The sequence below is a fragment of the Onychomys torridus genome, chromosome 11, assembly GCF_903995425.1.
Source record: "Onychomys torridus chromosome 11, mOncTor1.1, whole genome shotgun sequence".
In the NCBI taxonomy this organism is placed as follows: Eukaryota; Metazoa; Chordata; class Mammalia; order Rodentia; family Cricetidae; genus Onychomys; species Onychomys torridus.
The window spans coordinates 67,053,607-67,074,085 of NC_050453.1; the positions used below are offsets into that span (position 1 = coordinate 67,053,607).

General features: G+C 51.6%; 1 protein-coding gene across 1 annotated transcript; it reads left to right on the forward strand.

Annotated features, from left to right (window-relative positions):
- The first annotated feature begins 3,825 nt into the window (after positions 1–3,825).
- Positions 3,826–9,445, forward strand: En1 (engrailed homeobox 1). Its single transcript, XM_036202558.1, has 2 exons — positions 3,826–5,358; positions 8,331–9,445. Exons 1-2 carry the CDS (start codon positions 4,446–4,448, stop codon positions 8,645–8,647), a joined length of 1,230 nt encoding a protein of 409 aa, XP_036058451.1. The 5' UTR covers positions 3,826–4,445; the 3' UTR covers positions 8,648–9,445.
- The last annotated feature ends 11,034 nt before the right edge of the window (positions 9,446–20,479 follow it).

The window sequence follows — 20,479 nt, forward strand, 5'->3', positions numbered from 1 at the left end:
GCGTGCAGGCCCACTGAGCTCACTTCCGAGCAAAGAGGGCTGGCTTTCATATTTCCCCCCCCCCCCCACTTTTAAGGTGGGAACTGGAGGGAACCCTCAGGTTGTCTCTACCCTAACAAAATCCAAAATTCTTCAGAAACCCCTAAATGACAGGAGACATCCCCCTTCTGAAATGTCACACACAGTGAATGCTCAGCAAACATGTACTTCTTAGTAGGCACTTGGACTTGGGTCCAAGGCATTTGAGGGTCTCCTGTCTCCTACACATACAACACATAAGCAATGATTTTGCAGACTGGGTTTCCCCGTGAGTGCCTCTCACCTACATGGGTGAACAGACACAATACAAGGAGTTAAATGTTTTGTTGTTGTTTACTAGATTTGAGATAAACTTTCTTGGTTTCTCCCCTTGGAAAACTCAAGTCTTCCCTTTGTCTGATCTCATACTTCCCGGCAGACCCCCCCCCTCCCTTTCCTCGGGCACATATGCAACTCTTCCCTGTAGCCAGATGTCTTTTGCATGGAAGTCAGAGTTGAGCCTCAAGGAATGGAGGATGCTTAAGGACAGGAGATGGTTGGAGGGCTTAGGGTCTCCTTATTCCATGTACCATGGTTCCCAGCCTAGGAGGCTGCTTTTGGGGTCGAAGGACTATCTACACTCCCATTCATTTTGGCCTTTGAAACTAAACAAAGTATTTTTCTTTGCCGTGTTTTTCCCTCCGAGTTCACTTAGGCTGGGTATGAAAAGGTGGCAACGGGGGCAGTCGGTCTATTGAGGCGATAAAGCCCAGTCCGTAGCCCTTTTGCACAAGTAACTACGCAGCTTAAAACTGTAAGGCAATGGAAGAACATGCTGAGCTCCACTAGTTCCTATACTTGGGACCCTGGAGCTGGTGGCTTTTGGAGAAAGGGAGCTGCATTCCATTCTGGTTTGGTACCCACACTTGCTTCCGGCTGCCTTACCTGTCTGCCTTACTGGCCTGGGCATCTATCGAGTGGCAAGACATCCCTTAACTACCCAAAGCAGAAGAGAGTATCTTGAAAAAACGCGACGACTCCAATGCAGTCACACTGGCATGCATCCCTGCACACAGACACCAAGCCCCTTTACCCAGATACTTGAACACACCACTCACCCTGCCCCTGCTGTAGCTCCTCACCCACATGCCAGCCCTGGGCTCCGAGTTCTCCGGACCCCTCACACAAGTGTCTCAGCCAATATTTGCTCACTCAGCCTGTACACACCTCACGCCAAGGACGTCAGCACAGGCACATATAGTTCCCAACAGTAAGTTCAGTTTTAGGAGGGAGAGGAGGGCGTGGAGCCTGGGTGGGGGTCGTGGAGCTCGGGCGACAAGTCTAAAGGAACATCCGTCCTGGGCTGGATCTGGGGGGTGGAGTGGGGGGACAAGCCAGTGCGCTGCAGAGGAGCTTCGCCTAATCCAGCCGGAGCTCGTGGGCCGCGGGTGCATTTATCATCCTATTACTGTAACAAATCCGAGCTCTACTACATGAAAGGTAAAATGAATTACCGACGTTAAGCCGTCAATAAAGTCATTTCTGTAAATGGTGTCTCCAAAGGGCCGCCGCATTATTCAGCTGGCTTTATCAGCTGGCTGGAAATTACGTACAGGACCGGGCCGCGCGGCGCGCGGGGCCGCTCACTTTGATTAAACGTCTTGCCAGCGCTATGTGACAGAGCTTTTGACCAGGGTTTTATTCACAGGCCTGTGATGAACGCCAAGCTGATCAGGCGGAATGAAGAGTAATTAAAACCTATAAATTATCTTCCGCAGCCCTTCTCACGGCGTCTCCTGCAGGCGAGATAAGGCGTCGAGACCCTATTTACGGCGCTGAAAGGGACCGCGGCGCACAAAAGCTACGCGGCTAAATAGGATATTGATAGTGTCCTAATTAGAATTTAATTAAGTACCCACGGTCGCTTGCGGGATAAAGATTTCAATTTTGCGAACTTAAATATAAATAAAAATCCCACCTCTATTTCGGGGGGAAGGAGTGAGGGCAACTGGAGATTTCGGGGAGCCCTTGGGTTAGAAACAGAAGGGAACCCACGAGACGGTACAGTGAATCTGGAGTGGCTTCAGAAAGTTCGGGAGACCGAGGTGGCCCCAGAGATGCACTCTGGAGAGGTTCTTGCCATCAGGCCTCAGCCCAGTACGTTTTGGAAACTCCGCCCGGGAAATCGGGAGATCCTCGGCTGAGCCGAGATGCAACTTGGAATCCCGGCTCCTTCCTTCCTGTCTCCGGGACAAACTTCGACTCACTGCCCGGTTGGACTTGTGGGTTCGGTTGTATATTCTTCCGAACCTAGCCTCGGTGGCATTTATTTTTATTTTTTTTATTAAAGAACTAGGGGGTAGAGAGTTTAACTCTTTTGTCCCAAAGAGATAGACAGAAACTATACCATTTGGGGACGGCGATCAGGGAAGCGTAGTAGGTGGGGAAAGCCTCCTTTGCAGGGGTTCAAGTCGCCTTTCTTGGGCCAAAGGCTTCAGCAGTCTGTCCATCTGCCGACGCTCCAAAACAGCAACTAGGCAGATCACCCCCTGCGCTTAGCACCACCTTTCACTCCCTGGCCTTGGGTATGGAAAACTTCTGAAGCACTTTCACTAGGAAAAAGAGGAAATGCCCAGAAAATGGGACCTTGGGAGCTACTGGAGGCGAGAATACTCGGGGCTCCATCCCCAGTAGAGTTCTGTGAATTCAGCTATCCTAGAATTGGGGTAACCTGTTGTCCATGGTCTTCAGTCGGCCAAGGCAAACATTTGAAGTGGTTTTGTTGGTTTGATTTTTTAAAAATTTATTTAGCAGGGGAAATCTAACACAGAGATTTCCTTGAACTTGAAACTCAAACCCAGGCCTTGCAAGGCGGCACAACACATCGCCGGGATCAGGGGCTCCCTTGAGACAATTCTACCGGGCTATGACAACCCGAATTCACGACAGCCCAGGAAGGATCGGGCGGCAGGCGCTGGTGCTCTTCCGTGGCCTCTGGGCATGGCTCCACGGCGTCCAGGCAGCTCATGGGTGTTGATGATCCAGACAGAGAAGGACATGGCTACGGATCTCTCAGCAACAGGGTGGCTAGCCAGTGGCACAAACCAGCAGTACCAGCAAGGTGTAGCAGGCATCTTAGGTTTGCAATTAGTGGCAAACAAACTGCATATCTCAAAGTAGCCACCCCTAAGTTTTTTTGTTTCATGCTTGATATCTTGGTTTCATTCCTTCACACACACACACAGAGAGAGAGAGAGAGAGAGAGAGAGAGAGAGAGAGAGAGAGAGAGAGAGAGGGAGAGAGAGAGAGAATATGAGCTAAATGTTTCGGGCCGTGCTCGGGTAGGGGGGTGTGCATAGTAACCCAAGTCCCTGCCGCCTGTCGCTGTCCCCAGCGCTCACGAACCCATAATCCTGTATTTCTCCAAGTTGTGGAGTTGCTTCTCTTATCTGCCTACATTCCAAATTCTAGTTCTCTTGGATATCTTCGTGCCCTCTTCAGTCCGGATCTGAAGGAGGGGGAGGGGTGTGGGCACAGATGGGGGCAGGGCGGGAGGACGTACGGGGCCCGAGCCTCTGCACCCCCTCTCCACCCACGGCCGCCGCCCCCGGATTATTTATCCGCAAAGTCCCGCGCACACCCATTGGACCGAGCCCTGAGTGTCAGCGCGAGTCGCGGCTCGCCATTGGTCCCGCACACGTGCGGCCCTGACTCACGTGCTTCCGGTTTGAAGGCAAAAAGTGTGCCTGGGTGATTTTTTTTTTTTTTTTAAGCGAGAGAGTTTGTGCAAAGATCCGAGCTGTCAGAGATTTCAGGGGGGAAAAAAAAGAAGCCCGGCACTGGCGGAGACGCACTCTCCCTGCAAAAAAGCAAAGGCGATTAAAGGCTCTGCCAGCCTCGCGCTCTGGGCACAGCTGAGCATGATACTGGGGAAGTCAAACCCCTCACTACTGCCTAGGAAGATGGGTAGACTTTAAAGACTATTTTTTCCCTTTAAGAAAAAACATCTCGGAGCTTAAAAAAATCCTTTTTCTTCTTTTTTTTTTCTTTTCTGCCCCCCTCTTTTTTTGGGCTGTGGTTTACTCCCCCATTAAGACCAATCACTGAAATCTGGTTGCTGAAAGAAAAAAAAGAGAGAGAAAAGAAAAGAAAAGAAAAAAAATAGCCAAGTGTCTTCTCTGTATCTGGATGTCTACAAATTAGAGAGAGGGAAAGAGCGAGCTCTGCTCCACCAGAGCGGGCGAGAGCCAGGCCAGACGCCCGGCTTTCTTTTTTGCCTCCTGCACCCGCCCTGTGCCTTCGCTGAGGCTTCGCCTTGACTCCTTCCTCTCCGCGCACCCCCACGGGCCCGCTGGCAAAGTGGGGTGGGGAGCGAGGCGCGGGGGGCGGGGGCCGGCGCGGCGGCCAGGGCTGCCGGGCGGCCGAGCATGGAAGAACAGCAGCCGGAGCCTAAAAGTCAGCGCGACTCGGGCCTCGGCGCGGTGGCGGCGGCGGCGGCGGTGGTGGCGGCGGCGGCCCCGGGCGGCCTCAGCCTGAATCTTAGCCCAGGAGCCAGCGGCAGCAGCGGCAGCGATGGAGACAGCGTGCCGGTGTCCCCGCAGCCCGCGCCCCCGTCGCCGCCGGCAGCGCCCTGCTTGCCGCCCCTAGCCCATCACCCGCACCTCCCCCCGCACCCCCCGCCCCCGCCGCCGCCGCCGCCGCCACCGCCGCCGCCGCCGCAGCATCTCGCGGCGCCTCCTCACCAGCCGCAGCCCGCGGCCCAGCTGCACCGCACCACCAACTTTTTCATCGATAACATCCTAAGGCCCGATTTCGGTTGCAAAAAGGAACAGCCCCTGCCGCAGCTCCTGGTGGCGGCGGCTGCAGCCGGAGGAGGCACAGGAGGAGGAGGAAGCCGCGTGGAGCGTGACCGAGGCCAGACTGGTGCAGGTAGAGACCCTGTCCACTCGCTGGGCACGCGAGCTTCGGGCGCTGCCTCGCTCTTGTGCGCCCCAGATGCGAACTGTGGCCCACCCGACGGCTCCCAGCCAGCCACCGCGGTCAGCGCGGGAGCATCCAAAGCCGGGAACCCGGCTGCTGCGGCGGCGGCAGCGGCGGCTGCAGCGGCGGCGGTAGCGGCGGCGGCTGCAGCGGCATCGAAGCCCTCGGACAGCAGCGGCGGCAGTGGAGGCGGCGCAGGGAGTCCCGGGGCGCAGGGCGCCAAGTTCCCGGAACACAACCCCGCGATCCTACTCATGGGCTCAGCTAACGGTGGGCCGGTGGTCAAGACTGACTCGCAACAACCTCTAGTTTGGCCCGCCTGGGTCTATTGCACACGCTACTCGGACCGTCCGTCCTCTGGTGAGTACCCCAGCCATAATGTGCCTCTGTCTTTGGCCGGACGCCCTGCCCCAGAACTCCAGCCCCGCTTCCAGAGAGAGAAAACCCAGTTTGAAGGCTCTCATTTCACATCTGACTTCTCCTCCAGCCTCGGGTCCTAGTCACTGTGGAATGTGCGCTCGATTCTGCCTTGCTGGCCTTTTCCACCACTGGGGAAGTTACAGCTACTGGCAAGCACAGGAGATTCCAGTTTCTGGCCCTTGGCGCTCTGAACTGAGCCCTAGGGGTTTTTTTTTTTGTTTTTTTGTTTTTTTTTAATGTTTTATGTTTATTATCTTTTAGAAAGATACAAAATTACTTATTGACTTATTTTTTAGGGAAAGGGTGCTTTGAGCTGGCGGGAAGATAGGCCTAGTGACTTAAATCTGCAATCTACCACTTTAGTCCAGTCAGGGCCAGGTTTGGCATGGGAACTCGACCACAGAAGCAATCTTTGCCGTGTGTTCGTAACAAACACTATAGATATTATTTATTCTGTGGAGAGTTCATTTACATAAAGACAGATAAGGGAGAGAGAGAGAGAGAGAGAGAGAGAGAGAGAGAGAGAGACTCCATCCGTTGCTCCCAGCCGGGGTATGGTGAGTCAACCCGCGTGGGTAGAATGTAGAGCAAGCCTATAGTCAGAAAGGTGAGCAGTCACTGCTCGCTGGCAGGCCGTGGGAGAGGGAAACAGGCAGGCCAGAGTCAGGCTTGAAAGCTGGGCTATGGGCAAGAAAATCAGCGTTTCCCTGGCAGGGCTCCCCTGACCCTTCGGCCTTGGCTTCTTCCGTTCACCCTTCCGTTCACCTCTCCTTCGCAAACCTGCCCGCCAGTGGCTATCTACTAGTCTCAGGGAAGTTCTCTGCTTTCTTTTCGTGAGCTAGAAGCACATGAAAGGCTAAGACCTACCCAGGGACAGCTGGGGGGACCCTAGAAGAGGAGGCTCAGGCCTGCGGCCCCTTGCACGGACCAGGAGTTCCGGTGAGGCCAGCGTGGGCCGCAAGGAGACCAGCAGGGGCTTGGGTCCACTGTGAGCACTGAGCCCGCCAGGGGGCCCGGGCAAAAGGTAGCCACAGGCTCGTCTCCGCTTGCTGGTCTCTTGCAACCGTGCTGCTTCGGGCCGGGTACGGATCGATGCGCGCTATCAGCCCCCGCCATCTCGAGCCCCGTTATTGACACGTCGGGCTCCCTGAACCTCCGAAAAGCTGCTTTGATTGACTCGCCTGATGGATAGAGTGATTGAGCTGTCAGGCTGAGTGGGTCGGGCCGGCCAGGAGGCTACGATTTTATTACAAGTGTCCGTGCCTCCGCACACACGCACACAACAACAACACTACAACATGCTCCAGACGCACCTCCCGCAGCGGAGTCTCCTGGAGGATGCGCACATTTCTTGGGCAATCTCTGCCTGCTCGGTTCATCTAAATCCCAGTCCTGCTCAGGAGCAGGCCTTGTCTTTGTTCGATGCCCCTTTCCTTTTTATAGACCAGAGAAGGCAGGAACCAGATATTTCTATTCGAAAGGCAGTTCCTGGAGATGAGCGACAACCGAGACATGATTCCTACAGTCAGTTAGGCCTGGACTCCTCTTGACAAACAGCTAGTGACCCTAGGTGCCGCTGGTCTGCTACAGGATCTAGTAGCCCAGTTTATCCTGTGGTCACTAGTTTTGGAAACGCCAGCAAAGACCCTCCTTTCAGATAGCTTTAGGTAATAACAGGCTTGGCAGGGACCTCCCTCGAGTCCATAGGCCTCCCCAGTTCATTGCCAGCATCCCAACAAGAATGCCAAGAAGCAGGCTTCAACCTTCCAGGCAGCCTCGTACTCTCTTCCTTGTTCTCCCTGCCTTTCCCAGGCTGGACCCCACAGCAGCCTTCCCTGATAGCATTTGAGAGATTTCATCTTAGGGGGTGTTCTTAACGGCCTTCCTACACTTCGTTTCAGAGTGATAGCACATGTCCCCACTGTGAATGTCTCTTGGTCCTTGTTTTGCTTATGGGTGGGGACAACAAGGCAAGGGTCATCCCAATCTCCCATTTGTTTGTGTTACTTCAGGACTTTTGCTCCCCGAAATTGGAGCATGCAGATGCAGAAGAGAGATAACAGGGCCTTCCTCCCCTCCCTAGTCCTGTCTGCCCCTGTGTAGAGGGGTCAGAAGGGTCCTGCTTTTCTTCTTGGCATCGTCTAAGAAGCTAACTAGAATGTCCCAGGCAGGGCTTAAGCTCATAGACTAGACGCTGCAGCCGCTGCAGCCCCGTTAGGGAAGGGGCAGGCATTGTCAAGCTTCTTTCCAGAAGGAGCTTCCTTCAAGTCAATCAGAAAGGAAAGAAGGTAGAAAAAGCCTCCAGTTTCTCTGGAGCTGGGCGATCTCAGCTTCTCAGGCCTCTCTGGGGTCCATGGTGAGAATAGATGAGGCTTTGCATGGGCCTGTTTGTATATGGGTGTGTGTAGCTTCCTAAGAATGAAGGAACCAAAGCAGCCCAGCCATTCTCCACAGGGCCTGCCTTCATTTTATTCCAGGGCTGGGAAACCATTCCTGCTCAGGGACCTCTAAGTCTAGATTATTCTGGTTGGGACCCCAAAGCTCACTCTATCTTGTTCCTTCCCTTTTTTGGCTTTCTTGGCTGGGAAGAACTGGGAGCTAGGTCTGGTAGCTTTCTTGAATTGGGGTGTAGGGTGCCTCCTGCAATCCCCACCCGTGTTCCTCTTTGGCTTCTAAATCCTTCCTGCAGGGGCGCGCGTGGGGGGAGGTAGAGATCTCAATGGCTTAGAGAGGGGGCTCTTCAGTGGAGGTAGCTGGGACCCAGCAGCGGGCCTCCACAATCTCCCCCAGAAGCTCGGGACCCCTGCGGTGGGCTCCAGCGTAGCCATCCTCAAGGCTTACTCTGCCTTCTCCTCCTTCCTCTGCTCCCGGCCCCCTTCCTCCCCTCCCCGGCCCTGTCTGCCCCGCTGCAGGTCCACGAACCAGAAAGCTAAAGAAGAAAAAGAACGAAAAGGAAGACAAGCGGCCGCGAACGGCGTTCACGGCCGAGCAGCTGCAGAGACTCAAGGCGGAGTTCCAGGCAAACCGCTACATCACGGAGCAGCGGCGACAGACCCTGGCCCAGGAGCTCAGCCTGAACGAGTCCCAGATCAAGATCTGGTTCCAGAACAAGCGTGCCAAGATCAAGAAAGCCACGGGCATCAAGAACGGCCTGGCGTTGCACCTCATGGCCCAAGGACTGTACAACCACTCGACCACCACGGTCCAGGACAAAGACGAAAGCGAGTAGCTGTGGCCAGCCCGGGCCCCGCGGTCCAACGGCCCCGTGCCACCTCCTGGCTCCGCGGGGCTGCGGCATCACTGGCCCCATGCCGCCATGCAGAGACGATCGCTAAGGAAGGAGGCATCAACCAGGAAGACAGAGAAAGCAAGCGAGAGAAAGCAATCCTCCGAGTGGACATTCACATTGGAATGAAACGGTTTTTGAAACGGGAGAAAGACTCGGACAGGTGCTATGGTGAAAAAAAAGATCTATTCTCTAACTCACAGTATCAGACGAAACTGCGAATTCCTTAAAGCTCTATCTAGCCAAACTGCTTACGACCGTGTATATATTTAATTTCAGGTAAGGAAAACAAATATGTGTAGCGATCTCTATTTGCTGGACATTTTTATTAATCTCATTTATTATTATTGTTATAATTATTATAATTATTATAATTATTTTATCCCTCCTCCCCACCTTGCTGCCCCCCCAGCCCAGTTTCGTTTTCGTTGCTTTTATCTTTTGAATGTTTTTGCTTCTCTGGGTACCTCCCGCCCCCCAACGCTGGCCCTGGTTTCTCTGGGACTTTTCTTTGTGTGCGTGTGAATGTGTTCCCTTGCGTGTCTGCCCTTCGCCTCTCCTCTACCCACCCAGGATTCTTCCACTGGTCTTGTCTGTCTTCCCAAACCCTGTTCCTTTTCTGGAGACTCCTTGAGAAATACAACCCCACAGACTGCGAGACTGAACCGCCGCTACAAGCCAAAGATTTTATTATGTTCAGAAACCTGTAGTCTGAAATAAAATGTTCACTGTGTTCATCAGTTGCTGACTGCCCTCTTCTTTGTGGGATGGGGGAGAGCTTGTCCGGGCACTGTGTGGCTACCACTCTGGCTGCCCAGGGTGGGTACAGAGCCCTGGGAATCTCAGGGCAGGCCATAAACATCACTACCCAACGAATAGCAGGGTGAAGGAGGTTATGGCACAGATTTGCTTTGGCCTTCTTCTGGAGGGTATGCCTGGTTCCTGGATGCATTCTAGGGGACCCAAATGCCAAAAGGTGCAGTCCTACACTTCCCTACCCCCAGCGGCCCCAGCTGGCTCCCTAAGCTCATGCAGGATCAGCCAACTGAGTCCTGCTGTTTAATCTGCTTCCATGCACCAAACAGACACCCTTTCTCCTGGCTTTTTTCTTCCCTCCTTTGTATTTTTTTGTTTTGTTTTGTTTTGTTTTGTTTTTTTCCTTTTTGGTGGGAGTTTGGCTGGAGGTTTTTCTTCGCCAAAGGCTAGAGGCCTTACCAGGGCCTGCAATGGTGGCAGACTGTCTGTGGAGCTGCCCAGCTTTAGCCCAAAGTCTCTGCAGCCTAGATTTCACATCTTCCTTTGGGCATGGGACTCTCCTTGGCAGATGGTTGCTCTGGTGTGATACACAAGGCTTCACTGGGCAAGGGTCTCTTTCACAGTACTGCAAAGAAAAAAGCCTCAATGCTGGGAAGCTGGAACTAGTAACCCTATCCTGGGCCCGGAAGCCCCAGACAGACACAGGTCTATCTCCCTCTGACCTGAAACCTAAGTATGGGGGTCGCTTCCCCAAATCCAACAAAGCCTTGTCAATTTCCTCATTACAAGGCGAGGAGATTTCACACCAAAGACCTTAGAAGAGGCTGGATAACTGGACAGCCCAGAGGACACTGTGGATAGTTGTCAGTGACCCTGGGACAGCTCCTCCAGGACTAGGTGGTGGAAGAGAGACAGACGAAGAGCCTACTTAAAGGCTACCATCTGTTTGTCCTTTGTTTAGAATTTTATAAATTGTGAATTATACCTTCCTCGTTTTTTTCTAGATGCAAGATGGCTGTAACACATATGCAACTGTGTATATGTATGTAGATAAATATGCTAGATAGGTGTCCATACATATTTGTGTGCATGAGTGATAATATTGCACATCATGGTGAGCCTCAGTTCCCACCCATTTTGTGTGTATTCTGCATGTGTTTGCATTGTGCAACAGAGCGACTGTTACTCTGGGTCAGATGCATGATTGGACATTTGTGAGCTCGTGGTGATAGTGCATGCACTCATCTGTGTTTGCACACCAGAATGCTTGCCTAGTGCGCTTAGGGTTTAGATGACTATGGGGATCCTCTTCTCTGTGCTTTTCTCTAGAGTTTGTTTCCTGTTTATTATTTTTTTCAGGATTAATTTTGGCAGAAATGAGAATGGCCCAGTTATCCCACCTTTTTCTTGAAAAAGTCCCCCTAATTTGGCCCAACACCCTGCTCCTGGCCAGGGAACTAAAAGTGCTGGGCTCTGCACCCCAGGAGGCCAAGAGGCCCTTGCTGGTCTCTGCACAGGACTGAGGAACTTGAGGTTTGGTGGCCTGGAGAGGAGTCCGAAGTCCATTAGATATTTCTATGGGTCCCTGTGTCTTACTGTTGTGTGTATCGTCTGCACATAATAGGTGTTCAGTATCTCCCAGTACAGAGTTGAAGCAGGGAGAACCTGCCCTCCTTTCCTTCTCTTAGGGAGTGAAGCTGGGCGTCTTTAGGTGCTGCAGGTGAAGGAGTCATGTCTGGAATGCGGTCCAACTCAGAATCTGGGCCAGACACCCATCCCCTTCTCCTGAAGCACTTGGGGATGTGATGCTGAGTTCCACAGAGAACCTTGCCATTTGGAATGCTAGAAATTGGATTCTCCTGCCTCCTCCTTTCCCCACCGTGGTCCCTTACAACACTGAAGCATCCAAGGCCACCTATTTCAGGGGCTAGGACAGAGGCAGCTCCAGGAAGTGTCCCATTCCCAAAGGCCCTTGTACAAAAAGACCAAAGACAGGAGATCTCCACCCCTTTACGATCAGGGACAGCAGAGGCCACTGTTTCACCTCCTGGATGTGTGGCTGAGTGTCTGGTGGGAGCGGTATTGTGATGTAATTTGATTTCTTACCCATTATCTCCCTTTATCTTCTAATCACGTGGGCAAATAGAGATTTCTTCATTGTTCAGCGGGAGAACCAGGCTCTGAGAACTTGGAAGCTTGTGGTCCTCTGCGCCTGTGTCTTTTTGTAGCCTATACTTCAAAGATACAGCCTTGTAGTCAAGGTCAGGACTGACCTTCCACTCCTCTCTCCCTCCTCTTTCCAATTTTCCTTCTTCCTGGTTGGGGCAGTGAAGAAGGGGAGGAGGGCTCTGGTCAGACCTTGTTCTGGCACCCCTTCTTTTAAAAAGAGAGAAGGAAAGAGTAATAATGATCATAAATAGGCATTGATTTCTCTGATTTATGGGGCTGGCTTGGCGAGCTGCCTGTGTTAAAGAGCGGGGCCACATGGAGATAAATACTTGGAACTGAGCATACCATCCCAACTTCCTCATCTTTTCCCTTCCTCCCCCTCCCTTAAAGATTGGATTGAACCGTAGACTTAAATCTCCCTCGGACTAGAAGGAAATACAAGCTACAGGAGTCTAAACAATATCGATCTCAAGCTCTTTTTGAGGGCAAAGGTCTCTGTTTTTTTCCCTGGAAAGTCCTTTTCCTTGGGGGGGGGGGGTAAGGCGGCGGGAGGGAGAGGATGGAGAGGGGGGAGCTGCATGGAAGCAGAAGGCATTTTGTTGTGCAGGTCTGTGTGTGCACATGTCTGCAATGGGCTCATTGTCTGGGCATTTTGACTTGCATATTGGCATATATTTATTTAGGCTTGGGAGGTGCTTTGGGTATATAGGCTCCAACTGATAATCACTGGTTGGTGTTTGTGGGTTCATGCAGGTGCCTGACTCATAGGCCCCCTAAGTGGGGCACCCAAGGTCTAGAGGACTGGTTCTGGCTATCATAACCCTATTAGTCAGAACAGTTTTCTTCCCTCATATCCCCCAGTGAGACCAAAGCACTGAGGCAGGGGTGAGCTCTGGCTGCTCCTAAGGATACATCAGGCTGAAGCTAGAGACTGGAAGAAGGTCTGTCCCAGTGCTGGGCCTTCTTTGGGGTGACCCTGGATTTGTTCAATGGCCAGCTTGGCTGTTTCTTTGTGTGCTCCAGACAAGCCATTCCTCTGGCAGTAGACATGATATGATTTGCTCACTTGTATGAAACTGAGGCAAGAGAGGCAGGAAGGCCATGCTTCCAGCAGACTCTCCCATTTGCTGTACAGCCTGGTCTTGTTTAAGCTGAACATGACACTGTGTTCATATTAAAGACCATATTGGCCCTCCCCTCCCCCGCCTCCCAGAGTTAGAGCAGGGTTCCATCTCTCTTGAGGTTTCATCTCTCCCCTGGATATCTCAACTCAGCTAAGAAGACTCCTTAGCTTGGTGACTTATAAAAGGAGCACTTGCCCATGGTGTTGCATACTGTTAATCCCAACATCCACAAAACACAGAGAGACAGAAGGATCTCTGTGAGTTTAAGGCCAGCCTGGTCTACAAAGTGAGTTCCAGGTTGACCAAAATTATGTAGTCATATTCTGCCTCAAAAATAAATAAGTAAAAATAAAATAAGATAAAGTAAAGAGAGGGTAGTGGGGAGGCTCTGGGTGATCGTCCCCCTACCTTGCCCCCTCAAACACGCAGTCTTTTATTGAAGCCCCAGTCTTGGAGTGGTCCCCAGGAATGCTCAAATAAAAAAGGGTTACTTTGTGTGTGGAAACAACAACAACAACAACAAATCCTGAGATGGAAAGGGTCTTTTTGAGAAACACAAGTGGGAGGCAAAGCCCTCAGTCATGGTCTGTGTCCCATCAGAAAAGTGGTGTCAATGCACACACACACACACACACACACACACACACACACACACACACACACGTTTCTACACATGCAAATGCATATGCACATGTATGAAGTGTGCCCATGTGGAAAACAAATATACTTGATTCTTATGTTCAAAGGTGTGATCACAGCAGGCATGGAGACACTACCAGGGTGATACAGCATGGGCAAACATATTGACCAGCAATACCAGGACTGTGATAGAACACATACTACACATCCAAGTCCCAATGTGTGGGCTTTGTTCCTGGCCAGGGTAGGAAACAGTGGTCTCTGCATGGTTGCCACCAGGGAGTACTGGGGCTGAGAGAGGTGGGTTGTTTGGGAGGATGGTAGATGGGAGTCAAGGCAACCAGCAACGGGGTCAGGTGGCTCTTCCCTTTTCCCCAGGGTCAAGAGTCTCAGGCTCAGACCCTTACTAATACTGGTTGTGGACTGAGCCTGCCCAACTCAGCTGGACCTCCCGGGGATGGGTCAGGCTGGAGAAGTGGGGGACAAAATGATAGGACCCAAGAATTTCTCAGAGATTCTGGCTTGTAGCTGGCCGCACAGTTTACTTCTGGAGCATGTTTCCTCACTCAGCCTTTGCTCACCCTGGCTATGGGACAGTTTCCATTCACTATCACAGAATCTGGGAGTCAGAAGTAGGGTGCTTTGTAGGCGTTTGTGGGGTCCTCAGCTGGGAGGGTGAAGGACTAGGGTGAACCTTAGGAAAAACAAGACGCACTGTGGATATCTGAACACTCACCCACATCTCATCCTGAAGAGAACTCTCAACAGCTACATACTCAACTTTAGGCAGTGGGGTGAGTGAGTTGAGGGGTTATTAGCTGGATGAGACACAGAGGAGCCCCCTCTTCCACAATGCAGTGGGTGTATAAACCTATCAAAACTTAGGAACTAACACCAAGAGTTTTCTTCCTGCTCCATGCAAGCACATCTATATCACTGATGAGGATGGAGTGGAATGGAGGAGGACGGGATGATGGGAAACTCTCAGCAAGCACTCCATTCCACCTGGAACCTGGAACTGAGATGAAGAAGGATTCAGAAAGCACAAGGATTTTGGCTTCCTGGGCTACCCTTGTTGCAAGTGGTCAGGATTCCTAACAGACAGACAGCTTTTCCATAGGAGACTCCTTGGCTTTGGAGTTAAGGAAACCTGGGGACCCGGCTTGCCAGATCTCTAGGTCTTAGAATCTTCTGTGTTGGGCCAGATTTTCTCTGCAAAGCACTGTGAAGGAGAAAAAAAGCCACCCACTAACTTCTCCTCAGCTGGCCCCTCCTAGCCCTTTCCACCCCTTTTACATCTGGACATCTGGCAGAGCGGATTCAGGAGAGGGCATAGCAAAAATTTTAAATTATTGCCAATATACTCACTACTTCCTGGTGGGTGATTGAATACATCTGACAACATTCAGTTCATCCAACCACACATGTTTCTTTGAGATCGGTATCTGTGTATTTATCTATATCACCATGCCCATTTTACAGATAAGAAAAGGTCACACTCAATCTTCTTAAAAGTTTACATTGCTGGGTCTTCCCACAGCTAGAACCTGGCACTTGATAAGGAGCGGCGGTAGCTGCTTTTCTGGGGCTTTCGATCTTAAGTACCAGAATGCTTCAGCTCTCCCCACCCCCATCTTCATACCTTCTCCAGATAGTAAGGAATGCAAGACGCAAGGCTCACATTAGCTTCCTGCCATCCCATCTCCTCTACCGTCAGTGTTTCCATCAGCGTCCTCGCCACCAGAGCTCGGACTAGGCCAGCATCTTACTCCTCTGGCCACCCTCCAGTCCTGCCGCAGCGGCCTGCGTTCCCCACAGTCACCCGAGGGCGCTGTGCAATGCCTTTCTCATCAGCACAGCCCTGGTCGCAGACCGGGAGTCCCCTCTCCAGTGGGTGGGTGAAAATCAAAACTCTCTGAGGCTCCACTGAGGCCTCTGAGCGCGCCTGCTATCTCCGCAGGGAGTCCCTAGATTTGTCAGTTCAGCACGCGCGGCCAGGGCCCTGACTCTGCTGGGGACACACTGTGAGAGGCCACCCGGGCCACTTCTCCTCCGGGTTGGCAGTGACAGTCAGCGGGCCGGCTCTAGTCTCCAGCCTGCTGGCTTCTCCCAGGCCACTCTCCTTTGCAGGTTTCGGTTTGCCTTTGCCTAGCTTCTCTCGGGGGTTTCTTTTTGTAAGTTTGGGTCTGGTCCCTTCCTAGTCCCCTCACTCCAAGGTCTCTGCAGACAGCTTCTTCCAGCTTCCCCCAGCGGCTGGGACTAGGCCTCCGCTACCTAAAGCACCCTAGAGGAGTTGCTTCGGTCACCAGCCCTCCCTCTCCAAGGGTCACTGGACCCAGCTTCTGATGTAGCTCAGCCGTCTGAGTCTCAAAGATGCTCCTCTGGAGGTCCACTTCTATGGTAGTCTCCTTCCCGCTCCTGGTGCTAACGCGGGGGGACACGGCTCTGACCTCCAGTGCGGCCAGGCTGACCTGTTAATGTTTCCCAGCCACCCTCAACCCTCCGTTGATCCAGGTGGTGGTGGTTTCCAAGTGGGAGCCCCCGGGGCCCTGCCTGGGTACAGCGAGGATCACCTTAGCGATCCCGCGGCTACACAAGCAGGACCTGGAACTGCGGCCAGGCCTGGAGTCAAAAGAGGTAGGGGGAGGGGTGGCCTTCAAGACTCAGGAAACTAGACTTTATTGGTGTTGCTGCACCGCGTCCGGGCTGGACGACTCGCCACACTCTCTCCAACAATCCCCGACGGCCAGACCCGTCGCGGGCTGGGTCTCCCGGTTTTAGCCTCTGCCCGACCTCTGCTGGGCCCGCTTCAGGAGAGTGCTTGCTGGATGCTTGGCTGGGGGGAAGGGCTGTCGATCCACTTCAGACTAGGTGAGCGCTTCGGAAATTTTTTTTTTTTTTGGCGGGGTGTGTGTGTGTGTGTGTGTGTGTGTGTGTGTGTGTGTGTGTGACAGTGAAAGAGATAGACCACCCTTGCCACACTTGTCCCCTTTCGTCCCAGTAAAACTTTGCTAGGCAGAGACCCTCACATCTGTCCCGTGTTTCACTGGAAGTGTCTTCTGTCCAGTACTCTAGCGGGTACACAGGCTCCCATACACAGTAGAAGTTTTCCCCGCAGGTTCTGGGCTTACCTAGATTTTTTTTTTTTTTTTTTTTTAAAGAACAGAGTCAATTTGTCCCTGCAGCTGCCCCTTCCCACTCAGGTCCTACAGAGAAGGGCACTGCCTTTTCTGAGGGTTTCAGAGTCTGGATGAGTGCGTCTTTCCATTCATTGCTTCACTCTGATGGACTGAACTCTCTGATCTCCACTCCTGGGCTCCTGACTTCTGGGGTCTTCGCAGCTGGCAGAGGCTACGAAATCTTGAAGGAAGATGGACACAAAGGGGTGGCAAGCCCCCTCCCCCTTCAGGCCTCTGAATTTCTTCAGGGATGACAGCTGCAAAGTAAAAAAGTTGAGTGTTTGTTCTTCCGCACACTAGCCTGGAAGTGAGAGATCCCAACTATCTAGAAAACGCTGAGGGAATGGAGAATAGAAAGCTATCCTCTCCCTTGAGCCAGGTTCAACCCCAAACGGCAAACGTTGCCTGAGCTTCTTGGACAGAACTTCCGAATGGGGGATAGAACTCAACATGGGGTGGGCAAACCCTGGGCCTCTAGAGAGGGCTCACTTCCATTCCTCCTGGGCTGGAGACCTGTGAGCTTGACTGCTTTACTTTCCAGGGCAAGCTCCAAGAGTCTTTGGATGTGGGCCACCCATCTTGGAAACTCACGGCTTCCTGGCCACCCTCTGAGCTTCCCCAGGAAGGAGTAGGGACTCCCTTTTCCCTAGACACCCTCTAGGGCCAGAGTGTCAATGATCATTACTTTAAATTAAAAGTCTCTCATTCCTTTCTGTCTAAGCTTCAACTTAGTTTCAGAGAATGAAGCGTGAAAGCTTTGATAGAGATTACCAATGCTTCATTTATTCCCGCAAATGGCAAACACAGCCCAGGAAAACGGAGCACCCTTGTGCAAGCTCCTTGTCTTGGATCCTCAGCCATCTCAGCCTTCACAAACTCACTTGGCTGTGAGACGCCCTGGGCAGGGACAGCCTTGCAAAGCGGGCTTCCCCCCTGGAAAGGAATCACGCAGTCTAGGGCTGAGACTGCATGCTGTAGTCACAGTGTAGCTGCTGAGACCAGCCTGAGAGCTGAGGGATTTGACCCCAGGGAAGTGAGGAGGAGTGGGCCAGAGTGGTAGCTAGTTCTAAGAGTCACTAACTGCACACAGGCGAGTGTGACTGCTAAGTGAGTCGTACTCCAAACCTACCTTACCATTCCCTATTTGTGGAGGAATCCAGGGAAGCCTCCTACTAATTGTATGGAGAGATAGATAGAGAGAGGGCAAGGAGACCCCAGGTCCACCTTCTGACCCATTAACATCCTATTCAAACCCCACACCAGCCCCTGGGCACCTTATGCTTGCTTGCCTATATGGTTGAAAGCACAGGGAGGGTTGCTTCTGTGGCCAACGTTTACATCTTTGCTAGTTCACACAGATCACCCTTCATGTTTGGGATCCGCCCCCCCCCCCACCCCTGAAAAGCTTCGTTATTTTGGCTATGGAGCCTTCAAACCTTTGCTGTACAAAGCTCACCCACCTGTGACCTGGATAGCAAAGCTTGCTAGGACCATTTCTTAAGAAGGCAGTGATGGAGCCCCCCGGAGTTTTATTCTTTTGAGGACAGCAGGGAGGTTTGAAGCAGAAAAAGTCGGAGCCCCAGTGGGAGTTCAACCTTAAATTCCTTTGTGACACTGTGTTATTAACTCCAAGGCGATGACGTCTCCACATTCCAGCCACCTGGAAGCCCTTGTAATACAAAGATACCTTTGGGGGGAAGGTGGCCAGGAATGACAGCAGCCTTCTTACTGGTCACTTTAGCCAGCTCCCAGGTTGTGAGGAAGCCAGAAGTGCTTTGGTGTGAGGGGTTTGCTTGTCTCAGTAAGACATATTGCAGAAGTGAGTGTGAAAGTCAACACAGACCAAGGTGACATTGACCCATTCTCCCTAATTGTTCAGTTAGCTGTTTGTCTACACCTTTCAAGAAAATTTGACCTATTATGGTTTATACAATTTTGCTATAAAGGTCCTGAGAGGCCAAGCAGGGTGATCTAGAATATTTTTGCAAATGAGGATTTAAGTGCCATCTTCAGACTCCAAGGTTTTTTGTTTTTTTGTTTTTTTGTTTTTGTTTTTTTTTTTAAAAGCCAGGTGTGATGGTACATGCTTGTAATATCAGTGTTAGGGAGGTCCAGACAGGCAGAACCTTTGGTCAGTTAGCTTAGACTACCTGACAGGTCCTAGGCAAGTGAGAGACCCTGCCTCAAAGTAACAAGATGGACAGTATCTGATGAACGATAGCTGAGGTTGTCATTAGGCCTCCAGGAGCACAGGCACACATGTACACCTGAGTCTACACACACACACACACACACACACACACACACACACACAGAGAGAGAGAGAGAGAGAGAGAGAGAGAGAGAGAGAGAGAATATCTTTGAAAGCAAGATGACCCCTACAGAGTCCAGAGAGGTTGCACCATAAGGGAAAGCCTAGTTGATGAATGAGGGAGTGTCGCATGGGAACACCCAGCACTGTATTGGGAAAGGAAGAATGGGGTAGGGGCGGAGTTGGAGATCTTGTGAACTTCCTGAACTCTTGCTCGTTTTTCATTAATTACTCACTAATTTCAGTGCGGAAAGCAGGAAAATACAGTTGCCACCAAGCTTGACCACTTGAGTTTGATCCCAGAACCCACATGGTAGGAGAGACCAGATTCTCCAGGCCTGTCCTCTGAGTTCTAGAAGTGTCAACCATGGCACACTCATGGCCATATGCATATGCACATACACACAAAAATAAATGAATAAAATGTAATAATATTAAAATAATACTTTCCTGTCATTTTGGATTGATGGCCTGCAAAATTAAATGAGTGGAGGGGTTCAGGAGGTAGTCGATACTTCTTTCAAAGCTAGAAAGTACCCCTCTGTCCGGTGCTAAAATTGCTGGACCATGAGTTGAAAACAAGTCACTTGGAGAACAAGGTTCAGACCCTAATGATGACAAACACCCAAACAAGAACACTCCCTGTGCCCTCTCCACGTCCTTAGTCACTCAATGTGATCTAAACAGAGCGCTTCTGAGTGGGCGTCAGAGTGGCAAGTTCGGCATTTCCTTGCCCACCATGGGTATGAAGTATCTCAGATGGTTTCATGAGCCTAATGCGTTTGTGCAGTCCCTGTCTGGGTGTTTGGATTCCTGCGCACAATAGTCCTAGAGCCTGCCCCTTAACTTCTATGAGGTCAGGGGCTGCTCCCCAGGCGACCTGCGTGGGTTCCAGCTAGTTGAACTTGAGATCTGTTAAGCTGAAAAAGAAAAGTGGGATTTTGGCACATCTACCTTAGGATATCAAAAGCTTCAAGGGCCAGGTTGCAGCTCAGTTAGAATGCTTGCCTAGTGTGCCCTGGGTTCAATCCCCAGCACCTCCTGAACAGGATATGTTGGTGCACACTTGTAATCCCAGCCCTTCTGGGGGGATGGGTTGGGAGGGGAAGGAATGTTAGAAGTTCAAAGTCATCCTCAGCTACAGAGTAAGTTTGAAGCCAGCCTGAGCTACCTGAGATCTGGTCTCAAATAAATTAACTAGCTAACTAACTAACTAACTAACTAACTAACTAACTAACTGCTTCGGGAGTGAAACTTTTCTTCCCAGTTTCCTCAGTACTCGAATTGCTGGCCAATGAGAACTGTGGATTCCTGGAACTTAAGGTGGCTTTTGCTTGTCCTGGATGCCCTCTCCTTCATTTTCCTCAGCAGTTCTCAGGTGATTCTGACATGTGTGCCTGTCTTTCCGATGGATGTATTTTCTGGGGAAGTGTGGTGATAGGGAACATGCATTTCAGACATGTGACTTTTGGAATGGGGAACTCAGGGATGGTTTAGAGAGTGCCTTGTTTGTTCTGGTATCTTATAGAATTGGTACAAACCCAGAGGGGCAGTATTGAACTTACTCTGGTCGTGCATTTGCCTTGGTGTGTGGTTT

Excerpts from the sequence above, each read along its gene's own strand:
- En1 (XM_036202558.1), top strand. The coding sequence starts at position 4,446 with ATGGAAGAACAGCAGCCGGAGCCTAAAAGTCAGCGCGACTCGGGCCTC. Across the intron at positions 5,359-8,330 it reads CTCGGACCGTCCGTCCTCTG|GTCCACGAACCAGAAAGCTA; the intron begins GTGAGTACCCCA and ends GCCCCGCTGCAG.